The 23,130-nt window shown below is 41.7% G+C and overlaps 1 protein-coding gene across 1 annotated transcript in view; it reads right to left on the bottom strand.

Annotated features, from left to right (window-relative positions):
• Positions 1–23,130, bottom strand: part of SVOPL (SVOP like) — a gene marked incomplete at its 3' end in the record, with an annotated part of 84,926 nt that overhangs the window by 58,287 nt on the left and 3,509 nt on the right. Inside the window, 8 exon segments of the mRNA XM_082473193.1 lie at positions 688–816; positions 1,850–1,975; positions 5,688–5,751; positions 7,927–8,051; positions 9,597–9,668; positions 14,781–14,879; positions 16,026–16,117; positions 16,295–16,410. Coding sequence (XP_082329319.1) covers positions 688–816; positions 1,850–1,975; positions 5,688–5,751; positions 7,927–8,051; positions 9,597–9,668; positions 14,781–14,879; positions 16,026–16,117; positions 16,295–16,376 — 789 coding nt within the window. The 5' untranslated portion in view covers positions 16,377–16,410.

Below are 23,130 nucleotides of genomic sequence, written 5' to 3' on the forward strand. Positions count from 1 at the left end.
ATGTCCATCAACAGATGAATGGATAAAGAAGATGTGGTACATATATACAATGGATTACTACTCAGCCATTAAAAAGAATGAAATAATGCCATTTGCAGCAACATGGATGGGCCTAGAGCTTATCATACTAAGTGAAGTAAATCAGACAGAGAAAGACATATATCATATGATATCACTTATATGTGGAATCTAAAATATGACACAAATGAACTTATCTATGAAAAAAACCAAACTCACAAATATAGAGAATGGACTTGTGGTTGCCAAGCATGGGGGGCGGGGCAGGGGAAGGGATGGATTGGGAGTGTGGGATTAGCAGATGCAAACTATTATCTATAGAATGGATAAACAACAAGGTCCTACAGTATAGCACATGGAACTATATTCAATATCCTGTGATAAACCATAATGGAAAAGAATTATGAAAAAGAATATATATATATGTATAACTAGTCAGTTTGCTGTACAGCACAAATTAAACACAACATTGTAAGTCAACTGTACTTCGATAAAATTTTTTTTAAAAAGTGGTAGTAGATAACAGCGCTACCTGGCTCACAGTGGAGCTGGATTTAGTATCAGTTCCCTCGGCTCTCTTCTGCATTGGAGGGGTCAGTTGCCCTTCACTCTAGTCTTCCACCACTAAGGGGATTTCTGGCGACCCCTGGTTGGGGGAGAAGAACTCACCAGGATGGGCTCCACCAGCTTCCCCTCCAGCATGACTGAGCGGTTCATCTTGGCGATGCGCTCCAGTGTAACCAAGGCAGCCTGAGTGTTTCCGGTAGAGACATTGAACCGAGCAGATTCAGGAATAAACTGGGCACAGATGACAAAGAACACTAGAGCTGCAACTGCTGTGGACCCCAGAGGTACCATTATCACGGTTCCATACACTACACTGTCCCAGTTTCCCGAGATGGGAAAGGATGTAGCAAGCTTTACAGCACAAATAGAGCAGGTGTACTCTCGCAATCCTAGCGGAGCAAAAAGTTGCCTTCTATCGTTGTCCCATCTCGGACGACAGTGGACTGATACTGAGCTTCACACCAGTTTGACCCAACCTACTTAACACAATGAAATTCTTACATCCAATGTGTAAACAGCCGCTGCCCGGGGTCCCTGGCGCCTCTCCACTCCTCCATCACCCGGCCACTCCCCCAGGAATCCCAGGACCTCCCACAGTGCAAGAACCTAAAGGGTGACCATGGCAGGGCCTCCAGCACCCACGAGTGGAGGAACCAGCCTGACTGTAGAGGCCTACAACCCACTGATTACGGCATATTTTGAACACCACCCCCAGAAAACACAGCCCTCCGCTGATGCCGGGACATTGGTACCTCCACGCAGCGAAGGCCAGCGGGTTCTTCCCCAGCAGCATCCTCTTCACCGTTCCCCAGCCAGGGGGCGGTTCAGGTCGTCCTCATCACCCACTGGGATTAATCTGATCACTTCTAACTGCTTCTCTGACCTTTTCTGTCTTCCCTCCTACAGCCTCCACACAGCCATGCACCAGCTTCCCAGTACATAACCCCTTCCACACCCCCAGTGCCCCTGGTCCTCAAGGCCCCTTGTAATCTGCACACAGGCCTGTCTTTCCAGCCGGCCTCCCACCAGCGCCCCACACTCCAGCCATTCCAGCCTGCCTGCTCTCCCCCAGACGTATTCTGCATTCACACCTTCGTGACTGGGCTCGTGCATTAACTCTGCCAAAACACCCTTTCCACGTGCGCCGACTGAGACAGATACTTACATAAGGAGAGAGGTGGACGTGAGAGAGATATCTGTGGGGCAACAAGGCCACTGGGCCAGCTGGAGGGGAGGCCAAGAGGGAGCCCATGAGCTTGGTTACCATGAAGGCCACGGTGAGGACGACGCCAGGGATGGAGGTGATGCGGATGAGCCCGCGCCAGCCGATGGTGGGGATGAGCACGGAAGCCAGGCCGATGACGAGCAGGGAGCCCGCGAGCCAGAAAACCTGGCAGAGAGAGGGAAGGGTAAAGTCCTCCTGTTGGTGCTCCACACCCCCCCCAGGGGCCACCCTGTTCTGCATTGTAATTGCAAGTGGGTGAGATGGGAGGAGTTCCCTGGCGGTCCAGTGGTTAGGACTCCTCGCTCTCACTGCCAAGGGTGCAGGTTCAATCCCTGGTCCGGGAACTAAGATCCCACAAGCTGTGCCCCCAAAAAGAAAAAGAAAAGAAAGAACGAAAGAAGGTGAGATGGGAGAGAGGCTTTGGTTGAGGAGCAGCACCGCCTCCAGGACCCGGATGAACTGGGGAAGTTACTTCACTTCTCCACGACTCTGTTTGCTTGTCCATAAGTGGAAGACTCCGCAAGACCGGGTCAGCAATGTCACCCAAGTTTTAAAAATCTGGGACCCAAGACATTGATTTTTTTCTCTTGAATAAATAATACATTCCCTGGTTCGTAACTCAAGGTACAAAGGAGAGCACTGTGAACAGACCCTCCTCTACTCCTAGTTTCCTTATGTCCAGTTCCTCTTCTCCGAAGAAACCAATATCACCAGTTTCTTACATCCTTCCAAAGCTGTTCAAAACATACACAAGCTAATAAGGATATTTGTTCTTTGTTCACAAATGGTAACATAGTAAAAATATTTCTCAACACTGCTTTTTTGGACTGAAAATTTTATCTTGAGATCATTTTATATCAACAAATAACATGAGAGCCACCTATGACCAGGCCCCATGAGTTGGGAACTAGAACAATTCTGAGTGTTATTCTGAGCATTATTTTCCCATCAGAAGATGAGAAGTAGATGATAACTCCATTCCACCTCACAGAGATGGAGAGAAGATAATATTAAAAAAGACCCTTTGACCTTATCTTTGATAAAGGAGGCAAGAATATACAGTGGAGAAAAGACAGCCTCTTCAATAAGTGGCGCTGGGAAAACTGGACAGCTACATGTAAAAGAATGAAATTAGAACACTCCCTAACACCATACACAAAAATAAACTCAAAATGGATTAAAGGCCTAAATGTAAGGCCAGACACTATCAAACTCTTAGAGGAAAACATAGGCAGAACACTCTATGACATAAATCACAGCAAGATCCTTTTTAACCCACCTCCTAGAGAAATGAAAATAAAAACAAAAATAAACAAATGGGACCTAATGAAACTTAAAAGCTTTTGCAAAGCAAAGGAAACCATAAACAAGACGAAAAGACAACCCTCAGAATGGGAGAAAATATTTGCAAATGAAGCAACTGACAAAGGATTAATCTCCAAGATTTACAAGCAGCTCATGCAGCTCAATATCAAAAAAACAAACAACCCAATCCAAAAATGGGCAGAAGACCTAAATAGACATTTCTCTAAAGAAGATATACAGATGGCCAACAAACACATGAAAGAATGCTCAACGTCATTAATCATTAGAGAAATGCAAATCAAAACTACAATGAGATATCATCTCACACCAGTCAGAATGGCCATCATCAAAAAATCTACAAACAACAAATGCTGGAGAGGGTGTGGAGAAAAGGGAACACTCTTGCACTGTTGGTGGGAATGTAAATTGATACAGCCACTATGGAGAACAGTATGGAGGTTTCTTACAAAACTAAAAACAGAACTACCATACGACCCAGCAATCCCACTACTGGGCATATACCCTGAGAAAACCATAATTCAAAAAGAGTCATGTACCAAAATGTTCATTGCAGCTCTATTTACAATAGCCAGGACATGGAAGCAACCTAAGTGTCCATCGACAGATGAATGGATAAAGAAGATGTGGCACATATATACAATGGAATATTACTCAGCCATAAAAAGAAATGAAATTGAGTTATTTGTAGTGAGGTGGATGGACCTAGAGTCTGTCATACAGAGTGAAGTAAGTCAGAAAGAGAAAAACAAATACCGTATGCTAACACATATATATGGAATCTAAGAAAAAAAAAAAAGTCACGAAGAACCTAGGGGCAAGATGGGAATAAAGACACTGACTTACTAGAGAATGGACTTGAGGATATGGGGAGGGGGAAGGGTAAGCTGTGACAAAGTGAGAGAGTGGCATGGACATATATGCACTATCAAATGTAAAATAGATAGCTAGTGGGAAGCAGCCACATAGCACAGGGAGATCAGCTCGGTGCTTTGTGACCACCTAGAGGGGTGGGATAGGAAGGGTCGTAGGGAGGGAGACGCAAGAGGGAGGAGATATGGGGATATATGTATATGTATAACTGATTCACTTTGTTATAAATCAGAAACTAACACACCATTGTAAAGCAATTATACTCCAATAAAGATGTTAAAAAAAAAAAAGACCCTTTGGTGGGCTAATTAAGGGGTGACTATTTCATCATCAAAGAATTCTATTATTAAAAAAAAGAGTATTTCAGAAAGTGATAAGGCTATGAAAAAAAAAAGTAATGTGATGGAGAGTGACTTTTAATGATCAGGGGTGATCTTTCTGAAGAGGCAACGTGTAAGGAGGCCAGTAATAAGCCGTTGCAGTAGATCAGGTAAGAGGTGATGTGGCTTTGAAAAGGATTTTAGTAGTGAAATGGCAAAAAAAAAATTTTTTTATCTGATGGATTTGGCACACATTTTGGAGGTAGAGGCAACAGGATTTGCTGATGGACACTGCAGTTGTAGGTCCACTAATAGGGGGTGAGTCAGTGGGGCTTGGTGATTGATTGAATGGGGATGACGGAAAGGGAGGGGTCCAGGACAGCTCTTGAATATGTGGCTCGGACAACTGAGGGGACAGAGCTTGCTATTAACTGAGAGTGGAAACATGGACAGAAGAGGCTCCAGACGAAGATGAAGAGATCAGGTCTATGAATGTTGTATTTGAGGAGCCTGCAGGATATTCAACTGGCTATCAGGTAACTGGCCACCTGGATCTGAAGTTCAAGGAGATGCTCTTGGTTGTAGATAAGTTTGGGGGAGGTAATAGGTATAGACAGCTAAAACCATTGGACTCCTCAATTATCAGTAGATGACCCCAGGAGACCTGGAAAATAAGACCAGCAAGGAGAAGGCATAACCAGGAAGCATGACCAAGAATGAGCAGCAGGTGGAAGAGACAATGTTCACAGATGAGCTTGAACAGGATTACGCCCATTAAATAACATTAAGTGTAAAATCTAACCCCTAACTATTGAGAGGGTGTTCATCTTAACAAAGATCAGAAGTAGAAAGCTGGGAAGAATGTAAAGAGTTAGCATTCAGTATTTATGAGGGTCTTTCTAATTTTTTTTGTTGCCTAAATTTAGTGTCAGAAAAATTAAACATAAAATTTAACATGTTCTCCTACTGCCTTATTTATTGCCAATTGCAGATCCGAGTATCCACAAGGGAGACTCTGAAAGGGGTGGTAGCTGTAGCCTCCACTGAAGACCCAGTGGGGAGAGAATGTTCATCTCAGATGCATTCCTGAGCTTCTGTCCTTCTAGTGAAACCAGCCAGCAGAATGCTTCCTGAGGAAGGGGTTACTGTGTTCTAAACGCTGCTGCTGGGTGATATACATCCTGGCTCAGAAAACCTTGGAATTGGACTTCTGGCGTCAAGCATCCCTAATGCTCTTTGGTTGGTACCAAGTAATAGGAGTGTGCTAATCAAAGAACAATCAACCAACCAGAAGAAACACCATGTACACCACATCCTACAGGATCAGAAGACTGATCCAAAGAATTCCCATTTCACCTTACCTGAGACAAGGGGAGCATATAGCCTCGATATTTTGTAGGCAAAAATTCAGTCTTTATGATTAGCCTAAACAGGAAGGGGGGAAAATACAATCATGCTTTTATAAAACCAAATAACTTTAAAAAATATATATCATAATTTTTCTTGTCACAGGGATAAAGAATTCAAAAACATAAACATTCATCATTGTAAAATGATAAGAAATAGGTGTGTTGGTCTCTGTCCCTGGTTCCTGCTAACCTGGAAACCTTGGGATTTCCTGGGTGATAGGCTCATCATTTGTTCTAATGCGGTGACCCTTGATGAGCCCTGGATGGGGGCTGGTCTAGAAAAACCAAGGCATGATTAGAATCTTGGCACTTTCAGCCCTATCCTCCACTCCCCTGGAGAGAAGAGAGGGGCTGGAAAATGAGTTAATAATCAATCATGCCTATGTGATGAAGCCTCCATAAAAATTCCTAACATACAGGGTTCGGAGAGCTTCCAGGCTGGTGAACACAGCTCTGTGCTGGGAGGTGGTGCATCGCAAACTCCACGGGGACAGATGCGCCTGTTCTTGGGATCCTTCCAGACCTCGCCCTGTGTTTATCTCCTCAGCTGCTTATTTATCTGTTTCCTTTAAAATATCCTTTGTAATAGATCTGCAATTAGTAGACTGTTTTCCTGGATTCTCTGAGACACTCTAGCAAATTATTGAACCTGAGGAGTTGGTGGGAACTTCCAATTTGTAGCAAGTCAGACAGAAGTTGTGGGTAACCTGGGGACCTACTACTTGTGATTGGTGTCTGAAGTGGGGGACAGTCTTGTGGGACTGAACCCTAAACCTGCAGGGTCTATGCAAACTCCAGCGAGGGTCAGAATTGAATGGAATTATAGGACACCCAGCTGGTGTTGGAGAATTGGTTGGCTTGTAAAGAAATCCACACGTTTGGTGTCAGAAGTGAAGTATTGGCAGAATTATTGAGGGAGTGTGTAAAGAAAAACAGAAGAGAGATTTTCCCTGTACGATCATACACCAAAATACAATTATTAACCCATATAAGAGAACAATATAAAATAAACTTCTAAGTGCTCTTCTGTTCACATTTTTATTCCCAAAGTTATTTTAAACCTTCAACCATTTAAGGATATTAGCCTCACTTCTTTCACCAAGAGAAACACTGTCAAAATATTTTGCCAAGCCTGATTCCCTTTTCTAAAACATATGTGGGAAATTAAAATACACCCAAGAGAAAGCAAATAGTTTCTCCAACTAATGATGACAGTCAAAGCACAGGTTTCTAATTAAGTACATACTAATTTTTTGAATAGAAGAACAAATGGACTTCTATCTCATCTGTTTTCTAATTGTTCTTCTCTGTTGCAGTTATTAACCAGGGTTTGGAGTTTTAACATATTTATTGAGCTGCTTCCTAAGGGATGTTTTCAAATTCTACTTAACTTCTCCTCCTTTAGGGCTCCAGGGCACAGAGTGATGCTTAACTTATGCCCCCAGGGAAGAACGATTCTTTCCCTAACACATTAGGGTAATAATTAGGTGCTTTGACATCTCCTAATATATTCTAAGGGCAACTTGCTCCAAGGCACCCAGGAGAAAATAGCTTGAGGAGCCTTGTTAATTTAAGGGAGGCTCCCAAGTTGCTGAACATTTCGTGCCCCTGTATGATGAGGTATTACACACCCATCCCAGGGCAGAAAAAAGACAAGCAACGGCATAGCTGTTTCAATCCGTCTCACCTGCTCTGCAAATTCACTTTGACACAGTCTTCAGTTACAGGGCCATGGCACTTTAGTTATTCCTGAATGTTACAGGTGCTGATGGTCAAACTAAAGTCTTCCAGAAATTCTCAAGAAATTAATGGATTGTGTCTGGATTGACATTTTTGTTACCTACCTCGTAAGGCACTTTTTGTTCGCATTTAGTCTAACAAAATATCATTTATCTAAAAAATGCCGATCAGCCTTAGGAACAAAGAAATTAACACATGCTCAATCTAGCACCCTGCTAGCCTCACCATCAAACATCATTTTGATGGGCAAAGAGCTCCTAGTGGAATAAGCAACCATCACTGGGGGGAAAAGAAAAACTCAAAAATGATTAGCACAAGTGAAGTCTATAAGTTTGCAACTTATTGATGCTCTTAGTCTATTAACCACAGTGAATGTGGTTAACAGACTAAGTGAATGTGTCTCTGGGTGTTCACATGTCTCCCTCTGGGGTCCTCTAGGTGATGTCTTTACCCTTGGGCATGGCCAGACACGCCACAGCCCACCATCGTCCGCAGGAAGACAAACCAGATGTACGAGGGAGAGAATGAGGTCAGCAAGGAGAAGTAGGCTCCCCACAGGAACGAGATGAGCAAAATCTGAAGCAACAAGAGGAGACATTAATGGGACCTGCCCCCATGGAAGGTCAGGAAGCAAACCTAACTTCTGAAGGTGACTTTTAATTTCATCCAGATGTTTGCTTCTCTGTGGAGCTAATCTTTAGCGAGCTTACTAATCACTCACAATCATCAGACAATACAATCCATATCATTTTATTGTCTGAAAGCCCAGACGTTCCGAGTTTAGACCATTCTTCAAAACTCCCCACAGCCTCCGCCCTCACAGGTGGCAGGAACCTGAACTTGTAAATCAGAATGCAGAAACTTGTCCTCCCTGCTTACAGGGATGTTGGGAGCACAACGAAGCACTGTGCTGGAATGGGTATAAGGAGAAAATGTAAGGATTTGCTTTTTCTCTAATCGTAGGAACAATACAAGTTTAGAGTAGAAAATATGGAAAAAAGAAAAAGATATAAAAACATTTAAATCACTTTTGATTCTCCAACCCAGAGAAAATACTATTAACACAGTATTATCCTATTTTCACTGATTATAAGGGAAAACATCATCTTAATAGCTGCAAAATATTCCAGTGAAAACACAGACTATAATCCATGTAATATAATGCATAAACCTTTCCCCTCTGGTTGAATGTTGAAGTGGTTTCACATTTTCTATTAAAATCAGCTAAGACAATGTCTGTGCATAAATCTCTGTGGTTCTCTGATGACCTAAACAGTCTAGATTTCTGGAAGACAAATGATCAGATGAGGAGAATGGATATTCTCAAGGTTCTTGGCTTATGCTACCAAATTGATGGTCAGAAAAATTACATCAATTGTATGTGAGGGTGTCTAGACACTTGCAGATTTCTTTAAGAAAAATAAAAATTCCTTATGGATTTGATGTTTGATATGGCTTTGATAACAGGGAAAAAATGATATCTTGCTATGTAATTTTGCTTCTAATAACTCCTGTGATTGAACCGTTTTTCAAGGTTTCTCGAACATTTGTATGTCTCTTTTTGTAAAATGACTTTTTGTGCTCTCCACATTTTTTTGAGATACTTGTGGTTTCATATTAATTGTAAGAATCTATGATATTTTGTGCACTTCAAAACATACATCCAAGCCTATTACTGCTTTGTGGGGGACCTCTCCCTTTGTATTTACACCTAGAGAGGTCTTCACCACCAGAAATCAGACAAGAAGAGGAGACCTGGGTTTATCATAAGAAGACATAGTTTTATGTCTTGATGTTGAATCTCAATACATGTGTGACATCAAGCAACTGCGTTAGTTTCAAAGTTATACCCAAGTTAACTAATGTGAAACTGCTTATGTTTATACATGCAATTCTCACATTCTATCTGCTGTGTTCTAACTACGCTCATCCAATCAGCTGTACATCTGGGCTATGGGGACCAGGTATGGGGACAGGTATCTCGAGGAAGGATGAGAAAGCACGAAGACAAGCCTGGGTATTGATAGAGAAATGTCCACAAAAGACATGATGTGACATGTGATGTCACCACAAAAGAATACACAAAAGAAAATTCCAAATCAGCCTTCAAAGCCAACCTACCTTCCAGCGGCCATATCTGTCAGCCAAGAGGCCAAAGAGGATGCTGAACACCATGTAGCCGAAAAACACCATCTGGAGGCGGGGTGAAAAGAAATTATCCTCTAAGCGGCAGTTTTTATAACATGCTAATTACTACATTAAGCATTCACCCACCTGAACTAAAAGAAGACGGGAAACGTGGGAGGATTGAAAGTTGAAGAACAGGCTTTCACAAAGCTCTCCCCTGACTCCTGTTTAACACGTTCAGGGCTTCAGAGGTTGATGATTCCCACACCGGAAGTCACTGACACCAGATAGAAACAGGGGTCCTAGAAGCAGGTAACTGTTTTGCCTCTGATCCAAGATGACGGCACTGGCCTCATTCTACCCAGATGGACAATTGTGAATTTCCATTTTAATAAGAAGACTCAAAAACTCTATTCATGCATGCTCTGCCTTATTCCTCACACAAGCTGAGACATCTAGAAGCAGTCTTCCTTTAGGTTATTACAGGGAAACCTAACTTTCAACAAACACCAAAACCAGTCATCCATTTAGAAACATTCTTCGTCACTAATATAAACCTACTTTTTTTCCTTACTTGTTCTCACAATAGCTTTTCCGTGATAAAATTCAAGAACTTGGGTATGATACCAGCGACGTAACTCAGCCTGAGCTGTACTCTTATGCGTATGCCTTTAGGTGACTTATTTTTCTGCCTTCAGCAGTTCCAAGCTTTACTTAACTCTCCTTTCTAGTAAGATCCCTGACTGATTGCTTCCAGGGTAATCAAAGGAAAGGTGTTAGCTGGCATTTCTAACACTTTTTCAGTGAAAAAGCTCTTTCTCTCTGCTACCTGCTTTGCTTTTTCTTTTTCCCCCTTACTCTTCATAAGGAAGACTCAAAAGCATTTCTCCTACAGGGAACTATAAAAAAAAATCATATTTATACTTGAACAACAAAAGCCATACTTTTCTTCTGTGCACTGTTCTCTCTAGGATAGAGTTGAAGGAAGGAAAAGCCAATATTTTCAATGCCCAGCCTGGGATAGATGCTGCACTGTAATGAAATCTAGTCAGTCCTCAGCAAAATGATAAAAATAAGGACAATGGGACACATTTTGCATAAATCCAAATTTATTCATTATGAAGGGCTCTTTTTATTCTGGAATAATTTTCTTTCTGATTGTTGGTATTAACATGCCCCTATTATTTATTTTTAGTTTTTGAAAGATGATGGTAGTTGATGGCAAGATTTTCTGCCTCTTTCTCTTGGTTGGGGGTTAAAATTTTCCTCCTACCCTTCTACATTCTTTGGCTGGTCTAATCATTAAATTGATTTACGACAGATTGACAGGAGAAAAGTAAGTTTAAGTTTGTATGTACAGGAGTCCCATAAAAATATAAGACCCAAGGGCAAGTTGGACAGTTGAGGCTTATATGCCACCTTGAGCTGAGGAATGGGAGGGGACCTGGGGCTTCAAAGGGGGGTTGGTAATTCACAGGACAATAAGAAGAGCAGATGTTTGGTAATTAGATGTTTGCCCTGCCACACAGATAGGTCATTCAGATGAAAGACATCTCTGGCTATAACTCTCTCTCTCTGAGCCAGGCCCCCTATCCAAATTTTTTTTTTTTTTTAAATGTTTTGCTATTGTTTTTGCTATTATCAGTAATTTGGTCATGATACTTTTTGTTGTTTTTTTTTAAAGGAACTCCTTAATTTATTTATTTATTTATTTATTTATTTATTTATTTATTTTTGGCTGTGTTGGGTCTTCGTTTCTGTGCGAGGACTTTCTCTAGTTGTGGCAAGCGGGGGCCACTCTTCATCGCGGTGCGCGGGCCTCTCACTATCGCGTCCTCTCTTGTTGCGGAGCACAAGCTCCAGACGCGCAGGCTCAGTAGTTGTGGCTCACGGGCTTAGTTGCTCCGCGGCATGTGGGATCTTCCCAGACCAGGGCTCGAACCCGTGTCCCCTGCATTGGCAGGCAGATTCTCAACCACTGTGCCACCAGGGAAGCCCCTCCAAATTCTCTTAGGTAGTTAAGGGAAATGTAAAAGTTTTTCTTGAGTCGGCTGGGTCTTGATTGCCTTCAGCTCAAAATAATCCACATGCCAAAGGGGTATATTTTGGGGTCACATATTCTGCTCCCTTTTCCTCTTCTTCTGATGGCCTTCCTTGTCAAATATATATATTTTTAATCTTAACCCTGTCAGCCACTCAATTTTTTTGAAAAGTCCTATCAGTTGGTGAATCTCCAAACTTTGGGTCTCCTGATATAAGCAGTTTCTATTGGGGAACCTGAAATTATCAAACTCCCTCCAAGAAGGGAAAGTTGAACTAACTTTTTTTTTTTCCTTTTTAATCAACTTGAATAATAGGAAACAATAGACAAACTGCCTGTGGCAGGGAGGAAATTAGTTCTTAGGACATAAAATACTTTTGTTTATTGAGATGCTGTGTTGTATTAATAACACTGTATTAAAGTGAATTAGCTGATTAATAAAAGTAAAGGAAACAGGGACTTGCCTGGCGGTCCAGTGGTTAAGACTTCGCCTTCTAATGCAGGGGGTGCGGGTTCGATCCCTGGTCAGGGAGCTAAGATCTCACGTGCCTTGTGGCCAAAAAACCAAAACATAAAACAGAAGCAATATTGTAACAAATTCAATAAAGACTTTAAAAATGGTCCACATCAAAAAAAAAAAAATCTTTAACAGCAACAACAACAACAAAAAGTAAAGAGTCCAGTAAAATTAAATTCAAATTTTACTCTGTTCTCTCGCATAAGTGACAGATTTTTATTCCTTCTTGCCTTCTTTCCATTCAGTGTAAAAAAGTGACTTTCCTAAGGCTGGGTTCTTTACTATTAAGCCTGTCTAGAGAATAAACATTAACTCCAAGCCTATGTGAACCCCAAAGCTTGTGAACTCTAATCCTGGGGACCACATAGAGACGTGGATTAATCTCTCTCTCTCTCTCTCTCTCTCTCTCTCTTCCTCTCCCCTCCCCCACCTTGGAGGGTCTGCTCTTTTCTACAGTTTTGTTTCTCCAGCACTAACTCCCTTATTCACAAAAAATGTGAGGGACATAATTCACCCACAATCCTTAAGGCCTTAAGTCTTCATGGCCAGATCGTCCAGAAAGTGGAGCTGAAGTTGGGGGATGGGAAGCCTGGGAGATGGTGAAAATGCTGCCTCTTTGCTAAACCAGTCTGAGCCCCTCCTGTTAGCAAGGTTGTGGTCAGTGAGCCCAGGGGACAGATGGGACTCATAGCCAGGATGACAGAGACTAAATGACAGGAGGAGGCAAGGAACTTGGAGCAGGGAGCAGTCACATCTTGGGTGAGTTGAATTACCTAGAGAAAAGACTTGTGAGCTTTGACCCACCTAACAAGGGAAGCCATGTCACCGCTGACATCAAGGAGCCTCTTTAGGCACCAGTAGGAACAACATAAAAGCATCCAACGAGGGCTTCCCTGGTGGCTCAGTGGTTAAGAATCTGCCTGCCAATGCTAGGGGACACGGGTTCGAGCCCTGGTCTGGGAAGATCCCACATGCCACGGAGCAACTAGGCCCGTGAGCCACAACTACTGAGCCTGCGCGTCTGGAGCCTGTGCTCCACAACGGGAGAGGCCGCGACAGTGAGAGGCCCGCGCACCGCGATGAAGAGGGGCCCCCGCTCGCCGCAACTGGAGAAAGCCCTCGCACAGAAACGAAGACCCAACACAGCCAAAAATAAATATAAATAAATAAATAAATTTATTTTAAAAAAAAAAGCAACCAACGAGATGTGAGCTGTAAATATAGAAATGGTACCATAAAATATAGTTTCGTGACAGTGACAGATGCAAGCACCACACCTGGACCACCAACAATCTCAGGAATGAAGACGTGCAGACCTACAGACCAGCTGTGGTGCACTGATAACTACACAAAACGTTACAGCAGTGACCCTAAAGCTACAAGGATGGACAAGGCATGCTTTCAAAACTGTACATATTTTATACGTAAAAGAAAACAAAACGCAATGAGTCACTTAACTATTGGTACAAGTCGTAATAATGTCTTTAGTTATTTTTATTTATACCCTCTCTCTCTTCTAAAAGTATTAGGAAAACTTAAAAACGGAACAAGTGCAATTTTAAAGAAGGAAACAGAGCTAAAAGAATAAAGGCAGATTTGGACATGTGCTGCCATGATTAGGCATAAAATTGGGCTCCAAATTTCCTGGCCTCCAGGACACAGAAATAAACACAACTGGGCGTATAATATACATTATCTGGGAGGAGAACAGAGATCAGTTCCTCAGGTGAGGGGGGATTTTTCCTAGTACCCAATACAGGTGAGAATTCCCAGGTAAAATTTGGTTAAGGCAGTAAGTGAGAGGGTAGGGGCCCCCCTTACCCCACAGCCTTCTGTAGCCCCCCAGGGGTTGGGGGCGAGGGAGGTCCTAGTCTCTTGCAGCCTTACCCTCCTTCAAGGCCTCTGCCATCTGACTGTCATCCTCTACCCATCACCAACTACCTACCTCCCAGACGTTCCCCTTCTTCAGCGAGGAGTTGGCATCTGGCTCATGGGATTTCTCTCTATTAAGTCTCGCCTTCATGAAAACCAGCTTCAATACTCAAGTAAATCAATGCACACACACACACACACACACACACACACACACACACACACACACACACACAGAGTCTGCTGGCAATTAATTGGTGCTTAATAAATACCTCTTGAAAGAATGATGAGTAACATCCTTAAATCCATTTCGTAGCAAAACTTAGTGTCCAATTCATAAAGCTATTCATGATGGTCTTTGAGAAAAATTTAATGCATAACACACACAATTCATTGAGAGTAAGTTGGTGATTGGTTAGGTCAGTATGGCCTGAGTAGGCTCTTCGTGATCTGACTTGAATCATAACTAACCCATGGCTAAGGCTCACTTTCTCTGATTTGCATCTGCCTCTTCCGGGCTCTTGCAGGGTCTGGAAAACGAGCAGTTCAAGATTATGCTCCCTAGAGGAAAAGGGAAACAGGAGAAAGGCCTCAAATGCTAGTTCGGGCCTGCAAACGCATGAGTTTGGGAAGCCAACACACCAAGTGGAGATGGATCCTGTGACTCTCAGGCCAGTGGGATCGGAAAGGAAGCAGAAGCCCTGGGTCCTCAGCTGGTTTACTCTCAGCACAGGAAGCAGTCACTTACCGTGGTCACTAACGCCACCTGCCAATTCTCCAGCTGCCATTCACAGCGGATGACAGGAGACACAACCGCTATTAACATGATCTCCATGGCCTCAGCGACATTAAAGAAGGCGGGAAAACACCATGTCAAAGTGCTAGCTTGTCATCACTTCTTCCCACATCTGTCTGACCATCATCCTTCTAGTTCTAAACTCCCCCTTCCCCTACCCCACGTAGGGAGGACCTATTATGTACCCATTCAGCACTGCTAGTTGGATAAAGAAGTACAGAAGAACTTTGGCCTTCATGGATGTAATATTTATGGTTTGAACAATTTGAGAGTATCCCTCAAGATTTATGACACGTATTCCCTTGTGATGTTGCTGATACATGTTTTTGCATTTAACACTATGAAGGTGTTGTGTGGGAGCCACTTAGCTGGCAGGTGGCCCTAGCTAGCCACCAGCATCCACGTCAACCCAGCATTGCTGTTTTATACTCATCATCGTCAAGATCTCAGGGCATATCCCTTGCAAATGGATCTCTGAAATAGTCCCTGATTTCAAGAAGCTGGGATGGAGAGGCAAGATTCATGAAAGCTAGAAAAAAAGCAATGAGTACAAAACAATATGAGTTCATCATCAGGAAAGAATGACTATAGAGCAAAATTAGTGCTAAAATTAGTGCTACCCTGGGTAGGAGTGTGGAGGGATAAATTAGGAATTCGAGATTAACAGATACACAATACTATATATAAAATAGATAAACAACAAGGACCCACTGTTAGCACAGGGAACTATATTCAATATCTTGTAATAACCTATAATGGAAAAGAATCTGAAAAAGAATATATATGTTCATATATATATACACACACCCATATGTATACATAATATATATAAAACTGAATCACTTTGTTGTATACCTGAAACTTACACAACATTGTAAATCAACTATACTTCCATTAAAAAAAAAAAATTAAATGTCAGACCCAACAGAGACTACAGGAGAAATAAAAGTTCTATAGATAGCAAAAAAAAAAAAGGGTATTGAATTCCCAGAAGATAGAACACATATTCATTTGCTCATAACCAAACAACTGCCAAAGGTGGAAGAAAAGTACTTGGGGATTATCTACCCCACAGGGTTCCTGCTCCCTCTCACATCCCTCCCTGAGCGGACAACCCCGAGCTGGAGGCAAGTGGAAGACTCAACACGTCCAACGATGAATCAGCTTTGGAGACTCAGAGGATCTCCAAGCACTCACCCCTGTGCTGCCCATGATCAGAAAGAGGGCAACGTGGAAACGTCCGAATCCAATGGTCTCCACGGCGTCTTCCACGGTGAATGTCTTTGACTCTAACAAGGAAAGGCAAAGTGAAAGCAACAGCCTCTGTGGGAAGGGAATGTCTGCAGATTATCACTCACCCCAGAGGATGTTGGAAAACCAATTTGTTATTATAAAAATAGTAAATACAGGGAAGAGGGGGAATTAAACGGTAACTTGAGGACCAGAGACTTCTATGATCCCCTTACCTTTTGGCTGTGGCTCTGGGGTCCCCAGGTTCAACTCCCGAAGGCTAATGATGGTGACCGGCTCTGTCTGCTTGGCTGCCATCTTCTAAATAGTTCAAATTCCCCACACGGCTTCCCTGCAGGAAACAGGGGAGGGAAAATGCCGGAAACAGGGGAAGGAAGAACAAAATAAAATCTAGCGTATATTCTCCTTTAATCTTCACAGAAAATCAGTGAAGTAGGTATTATAATTTATCACTGTTTTACAAGGAAAAACCTGAAACGTGGACAAGTTAAATCATGGAGAGACTGAATGGCCAAATGAGAGAGTTGGGCCCTGGTGGCTAGTAATCAACCTGGAGAGGGGGGCCAGGTGAGCTCTTGACAGTTTAACCAATAGTGTCCTCTGACTGGGAATGAAGGTAGGCTTTGCTACAGAAAAATAATAACAATAGCCAATGCTTTACATCTACATAGATCCTACGGTTTACAGTGTAATCATCTGTTATAGCGTGCTTTCTCATCTTATTTTCATTTAATTCTGACAGAAACCCACGGAGCACTTCTTTTTATCCCCCCCCCCTTTTTTGGGTATTTAATCCTAAAAAAAATCTTAACCCTAAAAATCGAGAGAAAAATAAAACAAGGAAAGCTGAAATTAGTGAAAAATTTTTTTCAAATGGCTTTAACATAGTAATTTAACTCTACATCCCTAGTGGGATAAACAGATATCCTAATCTGTTCTCAGTAATTATACTGTTAGTAATAATGTTGATATCATTATTTTGATACTAGTACATATTGTAGGATAAAGTAAGTATGGTCCTATTATTAGGAACCAAGATTTTCAGTGTAAGTTCTAGAAAGAAGATACAAAAATCAAAGAAGTTATATAAAGACTTTATATCCTAATTTTGAATTGCAAATATCAATATGAGTTCATTATGTATCATACACACACACACACACACACACACACACACACACACACAAAGAAGAATGGTTGCAAAGAACTGAAGCCCATCAAAGATATCAAAATTTTAGGATTACTAAAATGATAATCTCACTGATCATCTTTGGAGAATACTAAGAAACCAACTCATTATTCTGAAAACTAGTAAATATTTTGCTTTTCTTGCACAGATTGTCTGTATTTCAGGGTAACCAAACAGTTGGTGAAAGAAAAGTATTTTTTAATTTCAGCTAAAACATCCTAAAGAAGGATAGAATTAAGTTATGATTTTATAACTCCTAAAGAAATAATGGATCCAGGCAATGACCATCAACGGCTGATAAACTACTAGGTGAAAGGCCGAGGGAGAACTTTACTCAGATGGATAAGACTTATAACACCTGAACCCAACAATGGCTCCTCATGCCACGGAAAGAGATGATCAGATGTGATGTTGTTCCTGATGAGATGCAGGAGGAAGGAAATACACAACATCACCAGTGAGGTAGTCTCATCAAGAGAAATTGAACTTGAATCTGAACAAGCCCCTAGCTCTAACTACCAGTTTACACAGGGGATGAAGAAACCTGTTAAACTATACCATGTGGATGCAATTAGAAAAATCCAGAATGCCAGAAGTTCGACAGGTTAATGACCCAACTTCGTCAATAAATAAATGGCAAGAAAAAAAGAGGAAAGGAGAACCTATAGACTAACAGAAAGGAGACAAACCAACCAAATAAATGAGTTAATTTGGATCCTCATTCAAACAAGCCAATTGTAAAACAACAACAAGAAAGCAAATGAGATGAAAGAGAGATGATAGAAAATCAGGGAAACGCAAGCAAGTTTGAAAGTTTGATGATATTAAGGAATTACTGATGACATCATTAGGTGTGACAATGATATTATGGCCACAGTAGAAAAAAATCTTTATATTTTAGAGATACGTGCTGAAATATTTACAGATGAAATTTGATGTCTGGGATTTGTTTTAAAATAACTCAGTGGTGGGTTGGGAATAGAGTGCAAAAGAAGGAGATGGGTGTATAGATGAAAAAAGAATGGCCATGTGGTGAAAATTATTGAAGGGGATAGTGGGTATGAAACCGTGCACCTCAGATTGGGACTTGAACCCATGTGGCCGGAACTCGAACCCAGCCAAAACCCACAGTCTTCCAACTGAGATCACACACCCGGTTTCAGGACTTAATGAAGCTCAGGTTCTTGATGTCTCATCGCAGAAAGAATTCACGGAGAGACGAAGCGATAGGTAAGAAGTGGATTTATTTAGAGAGAAACACACTCCATAGACTGTGGGCCATCTCAGAAGGTGAGAAAGGCACCAGGGTGTGGGGTTGTCAGTTTTTATAGGAGTGGGTAATTTCATAGGCTAATGAGTGGGAGGAGTATTCCAGCTATTATGGGAAGGGGTGGGGATTTCCAGGAACTGGGCCACCGCCCACTTTTTGATCCTTGTGGTCGGTCTTGGAACTGTCATGGCGCCTGTGGGTGTGTCATTTAGCTTGCTGATGTGAGTGTGTACTGAGGCTCAAGGTGCAGTCGACTTATCTGCCATCTTGGACCCATTTGGTTCTAATCAGTTTATGTCATGTCCTTGGGCTATGTCATTCTTTCAAAGGTTGTGCCCTGCCTCTTTCCGTCCTGTTTCAGATACATGGGTGTTTATTTGACTATCCTCTGCTTTTGAAGATGTGTAATATGCTTCAAAATAAATAGTTCAAAAAATGAGGTTCTCAGATTCTTAAGTAACTTTTCCAATGTCAGACCACTAGGAAGCAGCAGAATCAGAACTCAAAGATCCTCTTTCCCCAGAACATAGAAATAGCTGCAGAGCGGTTGTAGAGAAGCACGTCAAGGTCATCAATGTTTGCCAAGTGCCAGCTCTGTATCTTGTTGTGTGGGCTCCTGTGAAGACTTTGTAGGAGGGTCTGACAGTGTTCCCTTCCCTAAGAAGTTTTTAATCTACCTGGGGACACAAAAGATACACATAAAAACAACTATACTGTAAAGTAGATATTATTTGTTTTCTTAAAACACTGTCACAGAGACACAAATATTCCCAGATGGGAGAGAAATCAATAACGCTCAGAAATGAGTTCATGAAATCCCCTCTCCCAAGGGAGACCATGAAAAGTACAAAAAGCTGTTATTTTCACAGAGTGGAAAAAGTAAAAATGATTGGTCTCTCAGCCCATCTGAGAGGCTGAAATTCACAAAGATACACTGTTCTAGAAACTCCTACTGCTCCCTTTCCAGAAGTTGTCCAAATACCCTTTGGACGGGTGTTCTTTATCTGGTAACCTTTAAAATAAAGTAGTTATGAGAAAAATCAGCTTAATTTGATTATAAAAAGGACTTCAGTACACATTAAAAATTGGCTCTGACTATCATGTTTCGAGATGATAAACTACTAACTTAATCAAAATATGAAAATGAGGTCATTCAGTAAGAATTAGATGGTGGTGATGATTGCACAACCTTGTGACTATACTAAAAATCACTGGATTATACACTCTAAAATGGTGACTCTTATCGTATATAAATTATATCCATTTTTTTTCTGAAGAATAGCCATGCCAATCGTAGTAGCCGATGTAAAAACCAAAAGTGATTCTGGCCATTTTTAGTGTTAGAGAATAAAAGAATTTAGTTTGGTGGGAAAATAATTTTTTAAAATCCCAGTAAGTTCATCTTAAGTTCAGTTACCACTAAAATGCTTAACAGTAAATTCAATATTCAATCAACACTTAATCTCTTCTACCAGTCAAGTTTTATGACTTCTCATAGCAGTCTAAACATGTTTTACAATTTTAACAATCATAAGGGCTTACGTTTTAGAGAGTAATAAAACAATCTCCAGCAAGTCTGCTTGCTAAAGTATTGAGTGGCAAGAAAAGAAACCCAGGAAATCTGCCACTTACTATTAAGTTTTAATTTGATGTGTGTGTTTTAACTGATTAGGTAGCTCCATGGGTCATAAATACCCTACATACTTTCCTTCTCTTATCAGCAAAGAGAAGTGATTCATCACAGAGTGCCTGGAGAGAAAGGTGTTAGGTCCAAGATAATTGCTTCAGTTTCTCTTTAATTAAAGCTGAGGGAATTCCCTGGCGGTCCAATGGTTGGGATTCCAGGCTCTCACTGCCGAGCGCCAGGGTTCAATCCCTGGTCGGGGAACTAAAGTCCCATGAGCCAAGTGGCACGGCCAAAAATAAGGAAAAGAAACAAGCTGATCACAGGAAGGGAGGCTCACATTTGCGATTTCATATGTTTCTTGATTGAAGAGACTCATATTATTTGGTTTCCATAATATGAAGAGAACTATGCCTTCAAGTTAAAGTGGGTTATTTTCCTCTATTGGATTTGCAAAAACCTTAAAGATCAATTGTGCCCACTGTAAGGGAAACAGGCACTGACATTGGTGGGAGGGTACATGGCTACAACTTTTCCAGAAGGCAGTTAGGCAAAGATGAAAGAATGTTGACTAAGCAATTTCACTCCTAGGAGTCATTCTAGTGAGGTAATCAAAAAGGTGAATGAAGATAAAGGTGTATGAAAGCTCAACACACTGTTGTTATGACAACAGCAATGAAAGAATTGGGTACCACTTAAACGCCCACCAGTAGAGAAGTGACCAAACAAATTATAATACACTCCTGCAACAGAATGCCATTTAAAAGCTCTTAGGTGAAAGGCTATTTGGCGCTGAAAAGCATTTTCCAATATGTATGTACCTAATGTATGTATACAATGACCCCAATTCATAAAATCTCATTTAAATACATACCTGCATAGAAATTTCAGGAGAGATGTCTGAAACCGTGTTTTGTCTTTCAACAAATATTTATGGAACACTACTATGTATCAGACAATAAAATATCATGAAAAGGGTTCCTGCCCCCAAAGCACTTACAGTCTAGTGGGGGATAAAGGCAAGTATTCAGGTGGGAACCACATGGTCCCAAGGGTAGCAGAGGTTGCTCTGGCAACGTAAGGGAGGCCCTGCTTTGCCGAGTCCTGGGACCCAGGGAGGCGAGTCCTGAAAAACTGAGACCTGAAGGATGAGGAGGATTTGACCAAGAGAAAAAGGTAAGGAACAAATTACCCGGCAGATGGAATTTGGGGTGGCTTTCTCTTTCTTCTTTTATACTTTTCTGCATTGTTTGAATTTTTAGAAAGACTATGTCTGTTGCTATGAAAATTCTTTCTGGAAGAAATGAACCAATGAAGATGCGCAGTTGATGTGTCACAGTGCTCTGTAAGCCACTGTCCCCTGTGCCATGAGCCCCGCCTGCCCTCTATCACTGGCCTGGACCTACTGGGTCAGGATGGGCACTTGACCTGGAAACAATCAAATCACTGACTGGCCACAAGTCCACAAGGTGCCTAGCCTTTGCTAGCGGTGGGTGGTTGCACAACATTGTGCAACTAAATTGTAAAACTAAATGCCACTGAACTGTTCACTTTAAAATTGCCTCAATGGTAAATTTTACGTTAGGTGTATTTTACCACAATTTCGAAAATTAAAAGAACAAGAATAGCCATTATATATGCAGTAGATGTCTGTAGTAGATATAAACCACAAATTACAAGAAAAAAAATTAAGATCCTAATGGATTAATGGGAACATTATATGAACAGGTTATTCACAAGAGGATATAGAAATTGCAAACAAAACTGGAAAACTGTTCATCTTCTGTAATAACTGACAAAGTTAGAGTAATAAAAATTCTTAGGTATCATTTTATCCCTACTAAATTAATAAATGTAGGAAGGAAAGAAGGAAGAAAGGAAGAAGAAAAGAAGGAAGAGGGAAAGAGGGAAGAAGGAGGGAAGGGGAGAGGAGGGAAGAAAAGGAGGGATGAAGGAGGGAAGGAATAGGGAAGGGAAGGGGACGGATGAAGAGAGGGAGAGAAGGAAGGAAGGGAGGAGAGAAGAGGAATTAGAGGTGACAAGGAGGGAAGAAGGAGGAAGGAAGGGAGAGAGGAAGGAGGGAGGAAGAGAGGGAGGGAGAAAAGGAAGGAAGTCAGTGGCCATGGTGAGACTGCGACTGAGACTCTTCTGTTCCCTCATCTGAAAATAAAAATAATACCAGCTACCTGTGGGAGAAATAGCTTGCTGCCTTCCCAGTAACAAGTCTTCCCTTGGACCTTGCTTATGGGGTGGCCACCGAGATACAGGTGGAGGTTGTTAGGGAGAGCTTCTAAGAAAGCCCTCTTTTGCCCCTTTGCCTCCTCCCCGGATCATGGAGACGTGATGGCTGGCGCTTCAGCAGCCATTTTTGGTGGTGATACAAATGTGAAGTTGGAAAGATGGAAACTCTCGGCTAAGACTGGCAGAGCGTAAGCTAGAAAGAGCCTGGGACCTGACGACGATGATGTGGAGCTCTCCTACAACCTTGAACGGTTCACTTCCAGACATGTTTTCCATGGGGAAAAAATAAAGCTCTCTCTCTTTGTGTGTGTGTGTGTGTGTGTGTGTGTGTTTTCTTTAGGCTACTCAAGTGAAGCAGTGGGAGTAGAGAAGGAACAAAGAAATCTGTAACTGTCTGTGATCAACTGTAAACACCACTACGCTTGGACTAGCCAGGTACGTGTGATTTTTAACTGATAAACTTCCTTCTTTTAAGTGTGTTCTGAGGATTAAATGAGATAATGCTTGTATAATACAGCACAGGGCTCACTGCAACATAAGCACTCATGGTAGTACTGTTTCTCATCTCTGAATAAAGGTATCAACTAAACTTCCAAAATTTCACCATAATCACAAATCAAATACACTCAGGGTAAGTTTTTTAGCATCTACAGAGTTATCAAGTGTATATCTCTCCAAAGGCAATTATTGCTAATATTTGGCCAACATGAAAACACCTTGGACTCAA

The sequence above is a fragment of the Balaenoptera physalus genome (genome assembly GCF_965194825.1).
Source record: "Balaenoptera physalus genome assembly, chromosome: 8".
Taxonomy (NCBI): domain Eukaryota; kingdom Metazoa; phylum Chordata; class Mammalia; order Artiodactyla; family Balaenopteridae; genus Balaenoptera; species Balaenoptera physalus.